Source organism: Chrysoperla carnea, chromosome X, assembly GCF_905475395.1.
Source record: "Chrysoperla carnea chromosome X, inChrCarn1.1, whole genome shotgun sequence".
Classification (NCBI taxonomy): domain Eukaryota; kingdom Metazoa; phylum Arthropoda; class Insecta; order Neuroptera; family Chrysopidae; genus Chrysoperla; species Chrysoperla carnea.
Genome location: NC_058342.1, coordinates 32836161 through 32856907, shown reverse-complemented (window position 1 = coordinate 32856907; position 20747 = coordinate 32836161). Strand labels below are relative to the sequence as shown.

At 32.6% G+C, this 20747-nt stretch overlaps 1 protein-coding gene across 5 annotated transcripts; it reads left to right on the top strand.

Moving 5' to 3' along the window:
- Positions 1–410: 410 nt before the first annotated feature.
- LOC123302717 (ephrin type-B receptor 1-B) lies at positions 411–20493 on the top strand. 5 transcript variants are annotated; one of them, XM_044885779.1, is made up of 17 exons: positions 411–627; positions 3366–3445; positions 8629–8809; positions 8957–9061; positions 9807–10349; positions 10776–10936; positions 11001–11478; positions 11883–12116; positions 14328–14375; positions 14507–14656; positions 14882–14977; positions 15057–15220; positions 15499–15708; positions 15965–16143; positions 16405–16563; positions 18003–18628; positions 20170–20300. In XM_044885779.1, the coding sequence occupies exons 1-17, from the start codon at positions 540–542 to the stop codon at positions 20184–20186; spliced, it is 3519 nt and encodes a 1172-aa protein (XP_044741714.1). In that variant the 5' UTR covers positions 411–539; the 3' UTR covers positions 20187–20300. The 5 variants fall into 5 exon arrangements, 2 of the variants coding, with proteins under 2 accessions (XP_044741714.1, XP_044741715.1); XR_006535550.1 differs by having other exon boundaries at positions 18003–18759; positions 20170–20297; XM_044885780.1 differs by lacking the exon at positions 18003–18628 and having other exon boundaries at positions 20170–20493.
- The last annotated feature ends 254 nt before the right edge of the window (positions 20494–20747 follow it).

Sequence of the window (20747 nt, the reverse complement as noted above, 5' to 3'; positions counted from 1 at the left end):
AGTTTTTCAGCCAACTTTGAACGATAAAATAAAAATTAAAAAGCCCGATGTCCTAGGGATTTTTTGTGATTTTTGGACACTTTATTGGTAAAAAAATGTATTTATAAGATTTCTTGAAATCCCTAGTATTATTCAATTCTTGCATATCTCCTTAAGGATGTTTGAACGCGGCCGCTATAATTGTGTTGGTTTTATTATAAATACTATATATTTATTTCGAAATTTTTCTAAGCAACATCTTTTTTTATTTTTAAAGAATACTTTTTGCAAAATTTCTAATAAAATTTTTTTTTTCTTTTCAGGAATCACGTTGGCAATCATCTTGTAACACTTCTATCATCAACAAAATTATCTAAAGTACAAAAAAAGAAAATGATAAGTCTGTGAAAATAAAGTTTTTTTTTAAAATTTTGTGAGTTTCTGGTGTAAATTCGAAGTGTGATTTTTGTTAGAATGTTTTGGATCTGATCATGGATAATACAATTGAAGAACATTTTTACTTTATGACATAGAATAAAACGAATGTTTTATTTCACAAAATGGGCATTCTTTTAGTGCCCCCAAAATGGTGTTTGCCCTGTGTGGCTATTTTTGTGTGTATTGTAATTGGCACCTATGGCGAACAAGGTAAGACTATTTATTTTATTTTATTACAATATTCTTAAGGACTTCTTCAAGATTATACAAAAAAAAAATTAAAATAATGACAACCTCATCCCGAAGTTAGCCGTTTCATATTCAAATAACGTAAAAATACTTTCCTAATGATTGGGACAAGTACAGCTAAATATTTGTATTTACAATAGAATGAGATTGAATTTAAAATATGTATTTATTAATACAAAATCATTGAAGTTAAATAAACAAAATCATTACTTCTATGAAAGAGATTGATTTTCGTTTAAAGTCATGCATTTTATTCATGGAAAATAAAATTGTACTTAGTTGGAATATATAATCGTGTAAATAAAGCGAATCGATCAATTAAAAGAAAATTTCTTTGCTTTTGCTTTAAATAGAGGATTTGGCTAGTACGAACACATACCTGTCATGTCTAACCAATGTGGGATTGAGCCAACACATGTAGATTGTTGTTTGAAATATACTTATTGATCATTTTTATAATATATAAGATATTTTAAAATCAATAGTAATCCATATGTCGCTGGTTCAAATTGGACTCAAAGAAATTTAATTTTTTTTATAAATAAACCTAATAAAGCTGCTCATGTGGTTGTGACAATCACATCAGTATTTTGTTATAATATTTATAAGTGGTAGAACCAATTAAAAAAAGATTGTTTAAAACTTTGTTGCATTTCAAAACTTTCATATAAACAACTCATGCGTTTGTGTCAACTTCACCACTCAACCCCGTGCTGTAATTGCATCACATTCTTCGCCCCATTCGCCATATTTGATCTCGCGATGAGGTTGAGACAACTTCATATCAATTAATATTAAGAAAGGTTTTAAGAAGTATGAAATTTTGAAAATCTTTTGAAATTTTATATATTTAATTTCGATGTATCCTAGAGTTCGATATTTCAAATCCTTCACTGCCACGAATTTGAACCCTAAATTTCAGGCGATGCTTTGAACAAACTAACATTTTACAGGTTTATTAAGTACACTGTACAAAATCTTGGCCGGGGCGTCAGATATTGTAGAAATGCACTACATCGATCATGAGAGAGTTTATACTCCGATTCGCATTTCACCGATTTTCGGATGTTGTATCGTGTCTATCACCTTTTTTGAAAGCTGGCCAATCCGCGCTTGTTAAGCCTTACCAAGCAATAAATGTCATAGTAAATTCATAAAAATGATTTTTACAGTAAAACTTAATAAATATTTCAAGAGAAGTTTGACTGTAAATTAAATTTAAATAATAAAATAAATAAATAAAGAATGCGGATCGCATCGCGAATGTATTCGTTCGTTGCAAAACAATACATGAATAAAATAAAATTTTTCAACATCCTCATAAATTTTAACATTTTTTTTTTTTTGTTTTTTAACACAAATGAAACAAAACTGAAGGGAAAAATTATATTATTTTGAAATTTTATTGGCCATTTAAATTAAATCAGTTGACAAGTTTATGGCTTAAAGTTGTTCTACCATTCAATGAAGACAGAACACTCAAATGTGCTTAACTATTTTTCAATTGGCTATTTTTGTAATAATGACTTGTTGACATATTCACAAAATTAATATATATATACTGGAAGTCCCACACACAAAAAAAAATCAATACCCGACTGCGTTAAGGATATACGAGCGCCAGGAAAATTTTGGATAAAAGACTTGATTTTTTTGAGGTTGTCTCAACATCATAGCGAGATCAAGTATGGCGAATGGAGTCAGGAATGTGATATAACTACCGTAGGGGATTGAGTGGTGAAGTTGACACAAACGCATGAGTTGTTTGTATGAAATTAATGTACTATTTAATATAAATTTCATTATTGTTTTGAAATACAACAGAGTTTTAAACAATCTTTTTTTATTGGTTCTACCACTTATAAATATTATAACAAAATACTGATGTGATTGTCACAACTTCATGAGCGGGTTAAAAAAATAGAAGGTTTATTTAAAAAAAAAAAAATAGACAACTTCGAGCGGGATTTGAACCAGCGAAATATGGTTTACTATTAATTTTAGTGTCTTTAGCCCATTGCTCTACCAACTGATCTATCAATGGTTGTTATATATTACAAAAATGATCAATATGTTTATTTCAAACTCTCTCTTATCTGGTAACAACAATCTTCATGTGATTGGCTCAATCACATATGAATTAAAAATGATAGATATGTTTTCGTACTAACCTAATTCGATATTTAAAGAAAACGTAAAGATATGTTCTTTTAATTGATCGATTCGCCTTATTTACACGATTATATATTCCAATTAAGTACAATTTTATTTTCCATGAATAAAATGCATGACTTTAAACCTAAAATCAATCTCTTTCATAGAAGTAATGATTTTGTTTATTTAACTTCAATGATTTTGTATCAGCTAATTCATATTTTAAATTCAATTCCATTCTATTGTAAATACAAATATTTAGCTGTACTTGTTCCAATCATTAGGAAAATGTTTGAAAGTATTTTTACTTTATTTCAATATGAAACGGCTAATTTCGGGATGAGGTTGTCATTATTTTAATTTTTTTTTCAGTGTATAAAAAAACATGATCCTATAAAATGAATCTTATTTTTTGGGTAGGAGGGATAACCTGTATTTTACCCGTACATGTTTTTCAACGATTTACGACTTGACCTGAAATATAAAAAACATTTCATTTGTCATTTGTGATTTTATTAATTTTTTATTCTGTTTTATTTTTGTAGTGGTACTCTTGGATACAACGACGGAACAAAGTTTGGATTGGACTAAATATCCATATGGACCACAGGCTACAACTCCTGGAGTAAGTCAATTTCATTTAAATCCCCTTTAATTTAAGAAAATGATATTATTCTAATCTTATTTTGGCTTCCAAAGCCCATACATCCGCTCCAAATCGGCTCAGTTTGAAAAAGGCTTTAAAGCAAAAGGCAATTTAATGGAAAGTGTTCTTAGATACGTTTCAAACGCGCGTTTAGGGTTCCGTAGCCGAAAAATTTGTTAGGGGTTTTTAAAATTTTGTAAATTGAGCGTATTGATCTCGAAATAGACGAAAATTGATCTCGAAATATGTTATTTTTAAGTGGTAAATTTTGCTTATCCACTTAAAAAACCGACAGATTACCATAGACCAAGAAAATTCGTTTTTGAAAAATTTGAAAATTGTAAAAAAAAAGTTTTCCATGAGAAAATTCGTGATTAAAACAATATATCTATTTGTTAGTACATGTACATACATGTGAAAATGAAGGAAAAACGTAATGTTGGAAAAGTGTGAAAATTGATGAAAAAGAATAGATAACAATAACATTTAATAATATATATGTACACGGTGTATCAGCAAAAGAGATACCAAATGGAGTTTAATTCCTTCGAGGAATTATAAAAGCACTGCGTAATTAATTATAATTCGAGGGGAAACGATTGGTCGAGGGGAACAAACTGGAAAGGGGAAAGTAAAAAACCAGTCTCAATTTTGACAACTTTTGTCAAAAACATTTCTTTTAACTCTCCTACTTTTTTTTCAATTCTGCCGAGAGAAGTTTTTAATATCGTACAATCCTCGAAATCGGGAACTTTACAGTTGATTATTTCGCGATCTAAACGTCCAAAAATTCGGGATCTCACAGGTAACATTTTTCTGAACCTGTGAAAAAAGTTGGGCCAAATCTGCATACAAGTGCTTTCATGCAGGCAATACCTTAACGACTCCTCAGGGGTGTACTAAACTCTCATTTCTGGCGTCTAGTTGGGGGATTTTAATCAGTTTTTCCTAAGTTGCGCCCTCACGGGTAAACAGTGATGTTTACGAAAGAATGATTCAAATAAAAGTTGTTAATTTTTTTTATAAGGAATAACTTTTACATTAAGACTGTTCTATCTCGAACGGTTTACAAGCTGGATATTTTTTCCTTTGATAGAATGAGCAAAAAAATTCCATTTTTAAAATTGGCATATCTTGGTCAGTTTTGAAGCTAGAAAGTCGAAAAAAAATTAAAATGTACGCAAATACTTCAGCTAGAACTTTTATTTGAAATTTTTAGTTTTATTCAATGCATAGTTTTTGTATAATTTGTGAAAAAACTGATTTAAACGCCTAACAATCCCCCCCCCCTCCATAATTGGGGTTAGTTACGCCAATGCAAATTGTGGAAAATTTCAAAGATGCATTAATTGTATTATTATTTCTAAACTATTTTTGTCGATCATAAAAAAAACTTAAGTGTAATTGAAGCAAGTGTTTAAAGAAATTTTGTAGACCCTGTACATAGATATAGTTTATAAATATAGCATGTTTAGAAGCATATCCGATAGAGGGACTTATATAAACGTAACGTACTAACATTTGTTCAATTTAACATTCTCAAATATTGCCTATTTGTAGTCATAGTAACCGACGATTCACGAGCACATCAACTATCTTTCATGTTTAGGGTTGTACAAATATTGTAAGATTATTATCCTAATCCTTGTCATTTGTCTTTGAAATTTTCCGCAGTTGTTTATTAGATTGTAAAAACTCAGGGGTTTACCTAACCCTCATTTTTTAGAGTCATATTTTAAAAACTACGTCCTCTGGAAATTTTTTAATGCAATTTTCGATTTTCTTTGGTCAAAATTAGCCTAGATAATGATTTTTACCCAATTCGAAAATTAAAAATTTATCTCGAATTTTTTTAATTTTTTTTTTAGGGTAAGTTAACCCCTTTGAAAAAATCGAATGAAATTTTTTGTTGGTGATTTTGATGAAAATCGTTTTCTAGACTTATTTTGACCTGAGAAAAACGAAAATCCAGTTAAAATTTCAACCAGAGCTTTAGTTTTTAATATACAGCCATTAGAACGAAAAGTTGTTTATTTTTTTATACGGAACATTTTTTACATTTAAACTTTTGTTCTATCTCTAACGGTTTACAAGATGGGTCCTAAGGAGACCCAATTGACCTATGTTGCTCATTCTCGAACTTGACCTCACTTTTTAAGTCCTAAGCATGCTATAAAAAGTTCAGCTTGATATATTTTCGTTTATGAATAATCGTGATGACAGAGGGACAGACAGACAGACAGACAACCGGAAATGAACTAATTAGGTGATTTTATGAACACCTATACCAAAATTTTTTTCGTAGCATCAATATTTTTAAGCTTTACAAACTTGGGACTAAACTTAGTATACCTTGGTATATTTCATACTAGAGTGATACTCACCCGTTTCGCTGGGTTTAAAAATAAAGATTGATAAAGATTGCTCTCCCTTATCCCCTTTCTATAACACTCGAAATAATGGTAAGAATTGTTTTACACAGGTAAAATATACCGTGTGTTTTTGAAGCATCTAGGGATAGAACTATGTCTGTAGTATGACTGAATACAGAATACATTCATTAAGTAATGCATCTAAAAGAGAGGTATTATATGCATGCATTGGATTACTTGGAAGACACTTGGAGGTGGGAGTTATTTAGTTACAGATAACTAGCAAGTTTGTCAATCATCAGTGCTACTGACTTGTCCTATCGTATCTGTTTATCGTATCTGTAGTCCTTACTCTTTTAGATGCATTACTAAACGAATGTATTCTGTATTCAGTCATACTACAGACATAATTCTATCCCTAGATGCTTCAAACACACACAGTATGTATGGTTTTCTATTTTTTTAAATGTATAATAGTCGTAATTATTCCTTGAGTATATCAGAAAAGATGGCCGTGAAATATTTTATATTGACTATTTTTACAGAAATCTGTAATTTATGGTAATGTCAAATGTCAAATTAAATTAAATTTTTTTATTTCTTTATTTTTTGTTTAATATATCTTTATAAATTATAGTTCATGTGTTATTCTAATATATCAGCTATATTGTTGTACAGTTTCATTAAAAACCATTTGATAGTTTAAGCGTAAAAGCGTAACAAACAAACAAACATACAAACATGCTTACTTTTGCATTTATAATATATAGAGATACATGGTATAAAAATAATTTTGTCCAACCCTGTTAACAAAGTAAAGAGAAGACTCAACATTTGAAAATATTTTGTAGAGAAAATACGTACATGAAAGTAACATACCCATGAAAGTATATACGGTGTGTATATGTGATCCTCCCCTACAATAAATGTGGGGTAGGGGGTGAAAAATAACGTAAAACGCATGCAGTATGAGAGAATAGTGAGTTAGTGAAGTAATAGTGATGGGTAGATGGGTAGAAACTGGTAACGCTAGCCTGCTCTTGGGTGTTTACGTTGAATATAAAGCGATGAAGCCAGTCACCGATAATTGAGTTAAATATATTAAGAAAGGAGCGAACGTATTTGATGTACCCGAAACGTAAATACGATGTGAAGGGATTTTCCTTTTTCCCTAAAAATATTTTAGTATTCCCTTTTGTAATTTGTCTAGCTGAGAACGTGACCAGTCTCTACTCTCTTACAACGAAATCATTGTCAAAAGTGTAATTTCATTTTTCATATTGATTTCTTTTTGAAAACAGGAAAATTTCCACACGTTTCATCGAGATGTACTTAGTTCCGGTGTTCATTTATATTTCATTCAATATTTTTCTCAAATATTGGAAAATTTATGATTCGTATATATGTGTAATGCACATCGAAATTATTTTTATTTCCGTTAATTTGATTTTCTTATTTTCAAATTCGAAAATAATATTTGAAGGAAATCATTTTAAAATTGAATGTGTAAGAACATCTTAGCAATTCGTTTTCTAGACTAATTTTGACCTAAGAAAAACGAAAATCAAGTTAAAATTTCAATCAGAGCTTCAGTTTTTAAAATACAGCCATTAGAACGAATTTTAATTTTCATAAATAAATTATATGGATGTTTTCCATTAATTACAGGTCATATTTTAAAAACTACGTCCTCTGGAAATTTTTTAACGCGATTTTCGTTTTTCTTGGGTCAAAATTAGCCTAGAAAATGATTTTTACCCAATTCGAAAATTAAAAATTTATCTCGAATTTTTATAATTTTTTTAAGGGGTACCCCTTTGGAAAATTTGAAAAAATCGAATGAAATTTTTTGTTGACAATTTTGATGAAAATCATTTTCTAGACTAATTTCAACTAGAGCTGCAGTTTTTAATATACAGCCATTAGAACGAATTTTCATTTTTGAAAACCCCTCTTTGAAAAATTCGAGAAATTCTGAGATTTTCAGGAAAATTATTTTTATACCATGTATATGAAATATACCAAGGTATACTAAGTTTAGTCCCAAGTTCGTAACGCTTAAAAATATTAATGCTATGAACAAAATTTTGGTATAGGTGTTCATAAAATCGTCTAATTAGTCCCTTTCCGGTTGTCTGTCTATCGTCTGTCTGTTTGTCTGTCCGTCTGTCATCACGATTACTAGTCGCGTTCGTAAATGAGCTCCATAGGTCAACTGGGTCTTGCATTTTCTAAACCGGTAGAGATAGAACAAAAATTCAAATTTAAAAAATGTTCCATATAAAAAAATTAACAACTTTTGTTTGAAACATTTTTTCGTAAATATCACTGTTTACCCATGAGAGCGTAAATTGTATAGTATGTATTTAATGGGTATCACAGTTTTATGTATGTGACATGTATGTATGTGTAATGTGACAAAGTAATTAGCACTGCCTATACATGGTATTTCAACAATTAACTCAGTCAATTGTTTGTTTTCACTAATCTAGTCTAGACTAATTTTTATTCAAGATAGATAAAACTCGCGTTAAAAATTAAGTCAAAGCTCTAGTTTTCATGATATTCGCTGTAATTGTATTTGAAATTTTAAAGAATCAACTTTAAATGAATCTATTCGGTATAACTTAAAAACTACAAATTTGACAGCAATTTTGAACGGATTTTCGTTTCTTCTGAGTCAAAATTAGTTTAGATAACGAACACCATAAGATCCAAAATAAAAATGGGCAATGCAAAATTTGCCCTAAAACGAAATGTATATTAATTTTAGTTTTTTTTTGTTTACAGTGGCTAGAAGAATCTTTTACAAATTTTGATGCAGGAATTAATTGGCGCAGTAATGTAGTCTGTGATGTCGCCTATAATAATGTCAATAATTGGCTATGGACGCCATTCATCGAACGGGGTCTAGCAAATCGTATTTATATCGAAATTAAATTTACAATACGAGATTGTAATTTGTTTCCAGGTAAATACAAAAAAAATCAACGCTTACATAGAATTCTCAATAATCTGACTTTTAGGAGGAATTGGAAACAGTTAAGAGTCAGATTATTAGGAGTTTTAAGTGTATTCGAAAGGTTCTGGATTGTTTTCATGAATTTCTATGTTCTAGGTAACGCGTTAAGCTGTAAAGAAACATTTAGTTTATTGTATTATGAATTCGATGCCGCTACAAGAGATCCACCACCGTGGGAGCCTGATAGTTATAAATTAATTGGTAATTACAATTTTTAATATATTTATTTCTAGGCCCGTCATAAATACCTTTCTTCTTTATGTCCCTGAAACTATCAGCGGTTGGTATTCTACCAGTCAAAGTAGTAAAATAAAACAAAGGTCGGGTCGGTTCCGTCTGTCCAATCACCTGGGTCCCTACTGTACACTTTCACAAATCATAGTTAAGTAACCTAGGGAGCAATGATTGGAATATACATTTCGAAGGAAGAGTCCAGGCCAACAAATCATGAAGAAAAAACTTAACGAGCAGGAAAGTCAACTTGTCCCGGTTTATTCAATGTGTCCAGACCTTTTTTAAAGATCGAGTCCGTCTGTCCAATTATCTGGGTCCCTTCTGTACACTTCGAGGAACAAGTATATATCAAGAAAAACAGAAGAAAAGAATTCCCATTAACTTGAAAGGTAGAGAAATCGAATTTCATCGGTTTATCCAAGGTCAAGAGACTCAAGACCTTTTCCCATCAACTTGACGGCTAAAAAGCTCCTAACTTGGCACCTTCAATCAGTTGATGACACTTACAGACCTTTTTAAAAGGTCGAGTCTGCCTATCCAAGTACCCAGGCTTCTTCTGTACACTTCAGAAACTACCCACTCCTCGAAACAATTTTGATCTTTCGTCCTTATCCTTAGAAGATTCCGGTTAGTTAACTCACCCCTTTACGAGGCTCTTAAAAGATTCTTTTTTAAGGTTGAATTTATTATAATTGAAAAATTAATTTTTAAGGTCGTATTGCGGCTGGAGAAGGTCGATTTAGTATAAATGCAGATGTGGGATTCAATACCGAAGTGAAATCGATTCCCGTAACAAAACGTGGAGTATATTTTGCATTTCGAGATCAAGGAGCTTGTATTTCATTGCTAGCGATAAAAGTGTATTACATAACATGTCCAGCAATCACAATAAATTTTGCACGATTCCCAGCCACACCAACGGGTCGTGAAGTGACCGTTATCGAAGAAGCAACCGGTTCATGTGTGGAGAATGCAGAAATCGCAAATAATACACCACCAAGATATTGGTGTAAGGGTGACGGAAAATGGACTTTGTTATCGGGTGGTTGTAAATGCAAACCTGGTTTTGAGCCAGATTTTGAGAATCAAAAGTGTAATGTTTGCGCACACGGTAAATATAAATCGGACACGGGTGATGGATTTTGCGAACCGTGTCCACCGCATAGTAAAGCCGATGATTATGGATTGAGCGAATGTCGATGTAATCCTGGATATTATCGTGCACCAACTGATCTTAAGAAAATGGCTTGTACACGTAAGTTTGATCTTTTATTAAACACCCTGTAATTCAAATTTTACAACGCACCGTGGAGTATTTATACCAAATTTCCGTTACCTTTTTAAAGCACAAAAGTTCTTCTTCAATATAAAAAAAATCCTTACTTAATTGCACTAACAAACGCAGTAAACGTAAATTGAATGACACGGTAAATCGAAAGCAATAATGACATGCATCCGTAGGAGCAAATAGATTGCGGCTTACAAAACAGGCGGGGAGCGAGGTTAAGGTAACTCAAGTGATCTGTTTGTGATGGAGTTGTTATCTAACTACACTAAAAAACAACTTTCAATGGAAACTTTTGTCCGGAAATTTGGTATAAATACTCCACTTTCTATTCTGAAGGGTTAATCTCCGCTCAGTTATTGTCAAAAATGTTTCAAATGATACTTTTTTTTGTAGAACCGCCATCTGCTCCACAAAATTTATCAGTGAATTTTATCGACCAATCAACTGTGATTTTAAGTTGGAATCCACCCCAAAATTTAGGAGGACGTACCGATATTTTCTATCGAATACAATGCGATGCTTGTGGTTCAACAGTGCAATACATTCCTAGTACCGTAAGTTATCATTTTAAAAAAAACATCCAAAATTGGTTCGATTTCACAAAAAAATAATTTTTAGGAAACTTTTAACGATACCCGAGTAACAATATCCGGTTTATCAGCGGTAACAACATATCGTTTACAAGTATTCGCTGAGAATCCCGTATCAAAAATGTCACAAAATCCGCCTGAGTATACAGACATTACGGTTACAACTGAACAATCCGTCCATAGTCTGGTCAGTAATGTACGCGTTATAGCTGTTAAGGCAACGGAAATTGTGATTGCATGGGATCCGCCATTATCAAGTACTAGTGGAGACGATGCAGCCAACGATGTTGATGTCGTCGAATATGAAGTACGATGTTTTCCACGAAATTATGAATTGGATCAAACCAATTCAACGATTACCTCCTTTACAAAGGATTTACAACTTACTTTCTCTGGGTTAAAACAACGCACTGAATATGGTATACAAGTTCGAGCGAAAACATCGAGAGGTGCTGGTGAATTTACACCCGTTATTTATAAAACTACTGGACAAATGCTTGGAACAGGTAAATATTTTTTCTATTATAATATTAACATTCGCTGTCCCCCCCGAGGGGTCCGGAGCCCGTTGCCCTTGGCTCTGTGTCATAAAAAGTAGTATTCCATGAATTAATACTTTTTTAATCCATTTTATCTACCTTCAATTTTGATCAAATTGCTTGTAACAACGATTCTATTATTTCGACGAGTTAGGGACACTCCAACCCGACCATTTTGTCTTTGGACGATCGAGTTTTCATTTTTCCTCGAATCAGGATACAAACGACCATAATTCGAGGTCTCTTCAATGTCGTTATAACTAGTTTTGACTGCCTCTTGAAAATCTCGATACTTTAAAAATGGTTTTCCGTGATATAATGTCGATTTCCCCTTGAGAAATTTCTAGAACTAAATAATTTTTTGTTTTTAGTATACGATTCACATCATCCGGATATTCATCGTGATGTAAATAGTGAACACGATGATGGTGCTAGTCTCGATGCACGATTAATCGCTGGAGGAGCCACTGTTGCCGTTGTTACGTTGCTCGTAGTCATCATCATAATGGCTGTAATGTTCCTACGTTCACGGCAGAGTGACGAATGCAACAAATTGAAACAACAACCGGGCGATTGTGATGCGCTTGAATATCGTAATGGCGAAGGTAAGCATTTTCGTTTTGATTTTCATTTTCTGCAAACCATATGTTCATCATCATAATTAAGATTTTCTTTCATTTAAGGAAATTTCTTTTGATTTGTTTTACTATTTTTGTTGTTGACAATTTTCATTTAAAATTTTCATCCATTCATACTGTCAGGGTCACAGGCAGGATAAGTCATCAAATTAACATTCGTAATTCGTATTTGTCTGTATGTAAACGTCATGTATTCCCTCTTCGTTTCCCACAGGATGTGATTTTTCAATTCGTACTTTGATAACAAAAATTTAAAACCGAGTGTTTCTCCTAACAGAAATAAAAATCTCGATTTCTTCTAATTCTTAATTTAAAAGAATCCGGTTTTGCGACAAGTCGTTCGATTCTCACCCTATGTTATTCATTTAAAATCCTTTAACCCCCAATTTCATAACGCCGAAAGAAATGAACCTTCATGGAACTCGGATTCCAAAATGATTTGATAGTCCAGGTCCTCTAGCGACACTTATCACCTTGAATCTTGTGTTCTAAGCCCTTTTTTGTCAAATAACTTTACTTCAAACAAATAAGCCTTATTTCTTCCGGTTCTGAATGCCGGAAACAAAGATTTTTACAAACCGGCATACAAAATATCTTCGAATAGATTTAAAAAGTTTTACCGGCTCTAAAAAAGTCACTAATACGTGAGTTGCCACCAAGGATACTTTCCCAGAGTGGTAATTGGCCTGGAAGACACTAGAAGAAAGGGGAAGACCGGATTCTATTTCAGAAGACAAGCAATCTTTCTACGGGATTAAGAACTCCATTTTTCGATTCAATAATTTTTCCGGAATCCACATTTTTTCGCAAATAAATAAACTGTATAACATCTCTTGAGAGAATGGGTGATGGGACTCTTGACAGGACACTGTTGATTGAACTACCACCTTCATAACATGAGGATCTTTGATGATCCCACTTTCGCGGGAGACATGAAGGACAATGAAACCTTACATATTATTTGCACTTGCAGAAACCTGTAAAGCGTCAGGCTTAGAATGTTTGGGTCCGAAATCTTAGATAGATGAATTCTTTGAGAAATTCTGACGAAGAAGCTGTCTCGCCTTCGGGTGGCATTTTGTTCTCAAGGAGAGCAACTCCATGAAATTAATCCCAATGAAATTAATTTTCCAAAAGAAAAATTGAGAAAAATCACATCCTTTAAAAGTTATGTATATAAATTAAGTGTGAATAGTATTCCTTTCACTCACTACCCCCCCCCCTTCTTTTTAAATGTTTAATTTAGGATACATTCCCATCGATAGAAAAAGTCAAGTGAGATAATTGAAAAATACGTGTAAAAATTTGTATAGCCTAAATGTGCACGTGTTTAAATTAGTTACTAGAGTTTAGATTATCAATCAACTAGAGCCCCCCTCTTTAAACTCCCCCCCCCCACCTAAATGTTTGTTGAGTCTTAAAACCTACCCCCACCACCCCTTCGATCTACTCTATTTTAAATAGTGTGGATTAATTTTTTTTTCGTTTTTAAAAACCCTAACAAGCAACCATTGCATTTTTCATGCACACTTTTCACAGGACTGGTAGTGACGTACAGTAAGTCCAAAATAAATTTTCCTTCCTTAACGAGAAAAAAAAAATTCTTAAGCTTGCGGTTTTTTTCTAAGCTTGCATGGATTGTGAAATACTTTTTTTGTTTTCTGTTTTATTTTGTATTTCCATAGAAATATTTTCCTCAATACTGTTTTACGCATATATGTTCATGGAAATTATAATTTTCATTTGGGTGAAAAGGAAAGTCAAGGAGGTTCAAGGAAAGTTCTAATGCATTTCTGAGACCTAAGGATCCACAGAAAAATCCCTGTGATTTGTATTAATTTTCCTTTAATGTACAGAAAGAACCACAGAACCAAATGCCCACTGAAAATTTTAAGTTCCTTATATATATGATAGTATTAACGCATGCGTGTTTATGTAATATGTGTTGCTTAGCGCGTAATTTAATTTAATGCTTTTCAATTTATCAAAATGCTTTATAACGACGCGAGTCCACAACTCGAACATTATTTTTCATTTCGTATTGCGTTTAATTTTTACAACGAATTTTAAAAATTCGACTAAAGAAGGAGGAGACATGGAGACAGGAGGAATGATAAATGTTCGTTTTTTTTTTTTAATTTTTCTGTGATTTTTTATTTGCTTAATTTTTTATTTTAGTTCTTCATAATATGGATAGCCCGCCCATTGTTACGACACATACTAACGGTAAATACATGTTTTTGTTTTTTTTTTCGTTTGCGTTAAATATCTTTGTGCTTGAAGCGTTGTTGTATCGTTCAAATAAATTTTTGTGGATTTAAAATGAATATTAATATGTGAATGTTTCTGTTTTGCAGTGACTACCCCCCTTTTTACAGCTATTGGTGGTGCTCCGGGCGGTTCACGGACCTACATTGATCCACACACATACGAGGATCCAAATCAAGCTGTTCGAGAATTCGCACGTGAAATCGATGCAAGCTGTATCACTATTGAAGCTATTATAGGTAAATTTTCGTGCAAATGAGGGGAGGGGTTTTGGGGATCATAACCCCTCCATTTGAGAATCTGTCCACATAAATTTTGAACTAACAATATAGTCCTGTAAATGCACTCATTTATGAGACACATTTCCACTGACGAATCAGATATCAAAACCGCTACTGCTGCACAACACAAATTTTATCACATCCTACATGGGTAAATTAATTTTGTTTTTCTTCAAAAATTAGGTGGTGGAGAATTTGGTGACGTATGTAGGGGTAAATTGAAATTGCCATCTGTAGGAATGCAAGAAATCGACGTAGCAATAAAAACTTTAAAACCAGGTAAACAATTTATCAACAAAAAGAATTGTTAAAAGGAATTTGGAATTTAACTTTTGAATTTTCTTTTTATTTGAAATAGGGTCTTTGGATAAAGCACGAAATGACTTTTTAACAGAAGCCTCGATAATGGGTCAATTTGAGCATCCAAATGTGATATTTTTACAAGGTGTTGTAACGAAATCCAATCCAATTATGATTATTACCGAATACATGGAAAATGGTTCTTTGGATACATTTTTGAAGGTAAATCAATAGTTTTGTTAAATAATTTACGTTTTTCCTTCCTTACTGGATCTGAAAACTCTTTGATTTAGTACTAAACTTACTCTTCCAGAGAGAAATGTCACTTGTTGTCAATTTGGTGACTCGAACACGAAATATCATTATTCCCCGAAGAAAAATTAAAATCCAGTCGAAAAAAGACATTTTCTTATCAATATTTTGCAAGCACTGATTGTCAAGAATATACAGGATGTTTAATAAGTTTAGGTAGCGTTCACTAATGTTTTGTTTTTTTGTAGGCAAACGATGGTAAATTTCAAGTATTACAATTGGTTGGAATGTTGAGGGGCATCGCATCAGGGATGCAGTATTTAAGTGAAATGAATTACGTGCATCGTGATTTAGCTGCACGTAATGTTTTAGTTAATACACAATTAGTGTGTAAAATAGCTGATTTTGGATTATCTAGAGAGATTGAATCCACGACAGAAGGTGCTTACACCACTAGGGTACGTTCAACCAAATTCAAAGTCTATTCATATGTTACTAGGGACTCGTTCAGATCCCTTTTTTCCACTAAGAACTCTAGGCAAATGTCCCAGAGTATCGTGATCGACGACGAATTCGATCTTCCTACAAAAATCATTCTTTGGAGCCATAAAATGGTATCATCCACTAAATGAGACCCTAGTAACAATAATTATTGCCAATTCAGGCTCAAAACTTAAAAGGTATATTAAAATAACCTATTTTTGCTTTCTGTAGGGTGGAAAAATTCCAGTCCGATGGACAGCACCTGAAGCAATAGCATTTAGAAAATTTACATCAGCATCTGATGTATGGTCAATGGGTATTGTTTGTTGGGAAGTTATGTCTTATGGTGAACGGCCATATTGGAATTGGTCCAATCAGGACGTCATCAAGAGTATTGAAAAAGGTTATAGGTAAGTGAAATATAAATAAACTTCCACAAACCATAGTTAAGTAACCGGGGGAGCAATTATTGGAATGTATATTTCGAAGGAAGAATCCAGACCAACAAAAAACTTAACGAGCAGGAAAGTCAACTTGTCCCGGTTTATTCAATGTCTCCAGGCCTTTTTTAAAGGTTGAGTCCAAAATTACTCATTATATTTGCCACCCAAATTCCTTAAACTTAAAAGTATGATCCTTTAATAATGGATAAATTTTTTTTTTTAATTTAGGCTTCCAGCACCAATGGAATGTCCTGAAGCAATATATCAATTAATGTTGGATTGTTGGCAAAAAGAACGGACACATCGGCCCTCATTTGCCAGCATAGTCACCACATTGGATAAATTAATTAGGAATCCTGATACCTTACGAAAAATAGCCCAAAATCGGTACGTTTTATAATTTTTGTATTGTTTTTGTTTTCTATTTTTTGATTAAAACAAAATTATTTAAAAAAACCGTTATCGCAAAGATTCGTTTTTTCAAAATTCTTTTTAATTTCGAATGTGCTGTATAAAATTCATTTCTGCTTTTTTATTTATTTAATTTTGTATTTAAAGTAGTGCAATCACGGTACTCTTTGATCAGATTTATTATTATTTTATTGATGCCTTTTTATACAGTGTGTCGCATTTATGATGAAGACACACTTTTGTCATTTATAGCGACCAACTATCATTTTTCAGTTATAATTCTCGAAAAAAAAAACTTACGTTACATAAATTTAAATCGATTTGTAGGTACCGTGATAGTTCTGCCATTATTATTTTTTGCTTGTCCATAAATTGATGTGCTTAACTGATTTTTCTGTTATGCTTCATCTTCGAAACCAAAAAATTCATTCAATTTATCAGTAGATCGCTTTGTTTTTTTTTTTTTTTTTATTAATTTTTATTTTTATTTTTTTTTATTAATTTTTCCAAAAATTAATCGCAGTAACCGGCTAAACTATTCTTCGCAGTATTAAGCTAAATATAATAGTACATGCGTTATGTGACAAATAATTATTGATACATAATATTTGCACGTATCGCCTGGACTACATTTTGTTTTACGAAAATGTTATGTTTACACTTTCGCCAAGAAATCATTTCCATGTCGATCTTCGACCTGTAATTTCATTAAAATTCCTTCCTCCATTTTCTGCTAATTTTCGGGACAGCTCGGAAAAGTTCCAAAAAAGTTTCACGTCCTTGTTATATGGCGTGAATTTAATCGAACTTTTCACCTAGAAATAAACGAAGTCCAGAGAACTGTTGGCCTGACTTCTAGAGAGATCTGTTTAAATTATGATCACTACTTAGGACAGAGAGTTTAGAAAATCTGGAGGAAATTTTTTTTGGGGGATGTTTCAAACCTTATGTTAGGTTAGGCTAGAGTGGCTGTTCTGGGGTGGGACACACTTAGGGCCCGTTGTGATACCGAAAAAGGGTTGGCCCATCCCCGACCACTACTCCATGAACTATTTGTAGCTGTTTAAGAACAACAGGAGTATACCGATTCAAATTTGGCATGGAATAAACCTTCCAAATATAGTGTAATAAGAACAGCTTTGTAAAACAAATTTAGCGATCCAAATTCATTTGCTAGTAGCTTTTATTTTATCATTTAACTTAATCCTAGCTAAAAATTATATTTAATAACTAAAAAAAAAAAAAAAATTTAAAGCTGGTTGAAAAGCGCGCGCATTTATTTATGGACGGCTAAAATTCGAAACAATCAAATAAAAAAAACGACTCCCAAATAAAGCACTTACTTAGAGACACGTATGTACTTAGAAAGCTTTACTAGTTCAGTAATTAAAACAAAACCTTAATACTAATTTTAGTCGTCCACAAGTGTTGAACTCATATTTTTCTACTACTGGCTTGGGACAACCCTCTTACAATATCCCCACCGCATATAATAACGCTTTACAATATCTGGGACATTTTGAGCCAACGACACAACAAAATTTTGGACCATCAGCGCCCTACAATTATTTTGGTGATCAACATTTTTATGGTGGACATATGACACAACCTAGAGCCCATCATCGAATCAACGAAGCTCTAGCACAATTATATGGTGATCAAAATATAGCACGAATTAATTTTCAAACAATGATGCGAGCCCATCAAAAAAATAACGATTCGATTTTATTAAACGATCTACAACAGTCGAATCAATCACCTTTGGAATTCATCCCGAAGGAATGGATGCAAACAGACTTCTACGACGAGACCAAAAACGATTTGTATAATTTATGGATGAGCCAGAAAAATACAGAAACGAATTCGAGTAATGATACAACGAGTAAACGACATTCGAATCAAACGTTACCTAGTGAATGGTCGGGGTCGGCTACGACCTCCATGACATCGACTCAATCTACTCAACAACAACCCACAACTGATGAGTCTCACCAGAGTCAGAGTCAAAGTCAAAATCAAACAAGTGGTTCCCGTAATCCAGGTGCTTGGGTCACTTTTAATCAGCTTTAAATGTTTCTCTCATAATTATTTTCCACACATATTTTCACACACAATTCACACACACTCAAATTTTCATGGCTTTTTATGTTGTTCTAAAAAAAAAAAGAGAAGGTACATTTTCATCATTTTATGTTTATTGTTTTTCCACAAATTTTCTTCTACTTTGTTTGCATTTGTTTGTAGTGTCGAGTTTTTCCGAATAATGCATGAAATGCGGCTGTTATTAACATTTTTTCTATTTACTTTTGAATACTAACAACTTTCATTTGTTTTGTTCAAGCATTTTATTTCTAGTGCGTAAGTTATTATTTTTATTTTATACAAGGTGGCTCAGAAGGATCATCTATGTATAAAACAGTGATAGAGAAAAAATAATTTTAAGTAGAAAAGTCTTTGAAAGATTTTTCGATCCGATGTACGGTCATTAACGGTAACCTGAGAGAATCGAACGAAGATCAAAAAGGCGGGTTTTACAACTGGTCTTTTCGATCGACCGTTCTCCTTTTGTACTAAAATCTCTAGATGAATCAATTTCTCGGTTTTATCTTTGATAAAAATTTCAAAGAATTTTCATGCTAAAAATTTGATTTTTCTTTTTTACTGGAATGATCATTTTGAGGGTAACATTTATACAAGGTGTTCCTTTAATAAATGGAAGAAACTTTAGGAACGATTGTTTGAGATTATTTAATCACCTCTAACAAAATCGCTCGTAACTTGACAGTAAAAAATTATATGGCTAGTAAATGTACAACATATTGGAAGGTGGGGGGGGGGGATAAAACTCTAACGATTATAACAATGCCCCTGCCCAAGCATTATCGGGGCAAAATAGACCCGGAAAAAATAGAAGATATATCCTCTGTGTCTCCTTGAGAACAACTTATTACCCGAAGGCAAGCCGTCTCCGGGTAAGAGATGCTATTTTAATCAGATTTCTCCTGGGATTGATGGATCCAAGGTTTCAAATCCAAACATTCTTAACCTTTAATAATTGCGGAGCATCTGGCTATGGGAATGACTGGCTCAGGTGAAGGGGGCATTTGAGAGGACCCTTCTCGTGGCAACGAGCTCACTGCTTCATTTCCTTAACGCCAGAGTGACCCGATACCCAGATCAGTATGACTGTGTTATTCAATTTCAGGTGATTCAGTTCTTTGAAGCATTCATAGATTATCCTTGTTTGAAATCTTGACGCCTCAAGGGCTGTAAACTTTCATTTTACAGATCTGGGCACCTTTCAGCTTTTGTAATCCAAAAGGAATCGATTCCTTTATTCTGGGTCCATTAACTCTCGCACTAGATAGATCTCCAAAAGGCCACTTTACAAAAACAATAATCCAAACAATCATTTCTCAAATTTTGTCTATAGTTTAAAGATCATAAGACCTAATATATTGACAGGGGACAGTTTTTAAAAGAAATATCCTATCCCACTCTCCACTCTAAAAAAAGTAGGAGGAAGGGGATCAATTATTAAATAAAATTTTAATAATAATTTTTTGTAATTTTTTTGTTTAGTTCCAACAATCCATTAGCAGCTGATGCACCCGACCTAACAAATTTCCTAAGTGTAGAAGAATGGTTAAATTCAATAAAGATGGCACGCTATGTGGAAAATTTCCATAGCAACGGCATTACATCGATGGACACGGTGATCAATTTAACGGTGAAAGAATTAACCGCATTGGGTATTACCTTAGTTGGCCATCAAAAGAAAATTATGAATTCTGTGCAAAATATGCGAGCTCAAATTCGTGTGAACGGTTCTGAAGGATTCCTAGTCTAAATTTTTCTGTGTAAAAAAAAAAAAAAAAAAAACAAACTTCGCTCAACGAACGAACTCAAAAAAGAAACAGTTCAGTGATTTAAATTTTTGTTTAAAAAAAAAGAAAGAAAACGTTTTAAACATTTTTTATTTTTGTGATTTTTCAACGCCTACTTAAAAAAAGACTGATTTTTAGCTTCGAACAAAAAACTAAAACTTTCTTTGAGATAATTTTCTCTCAGAAATTTTTGTATTATAATTTATTATTCGCTTTAAAAAAACAAAAAAAATAAATAAATAACTTAAAAATAAAGGACAGGAAACACCAAAA

Bases quoted from the DNA above. Each gene is read 5' to 3' on its own strand.
- LOC123302717 (XM_044885779.1), top strand. From the start codon at position 540: ATGGGCATTCTTTTAGTGCCCCCAAAATGGTGTTTGCCCTGTGTGGCT. The intron at 3,446-8,628 runs GTAAGTCAATTT...TTTTGTTTACAG, and splicing joins CACAGGCTACAACTCCTGGA to TGGCTAGAAGAATCTTTTAC. The intron at 12,117-14,327 runs GTAAGCATTTTC...TTTTTATTTTAG, and splicing joins TGAATATCGTAATGGCGAAG to TTCTTCATAATATGGATAGC.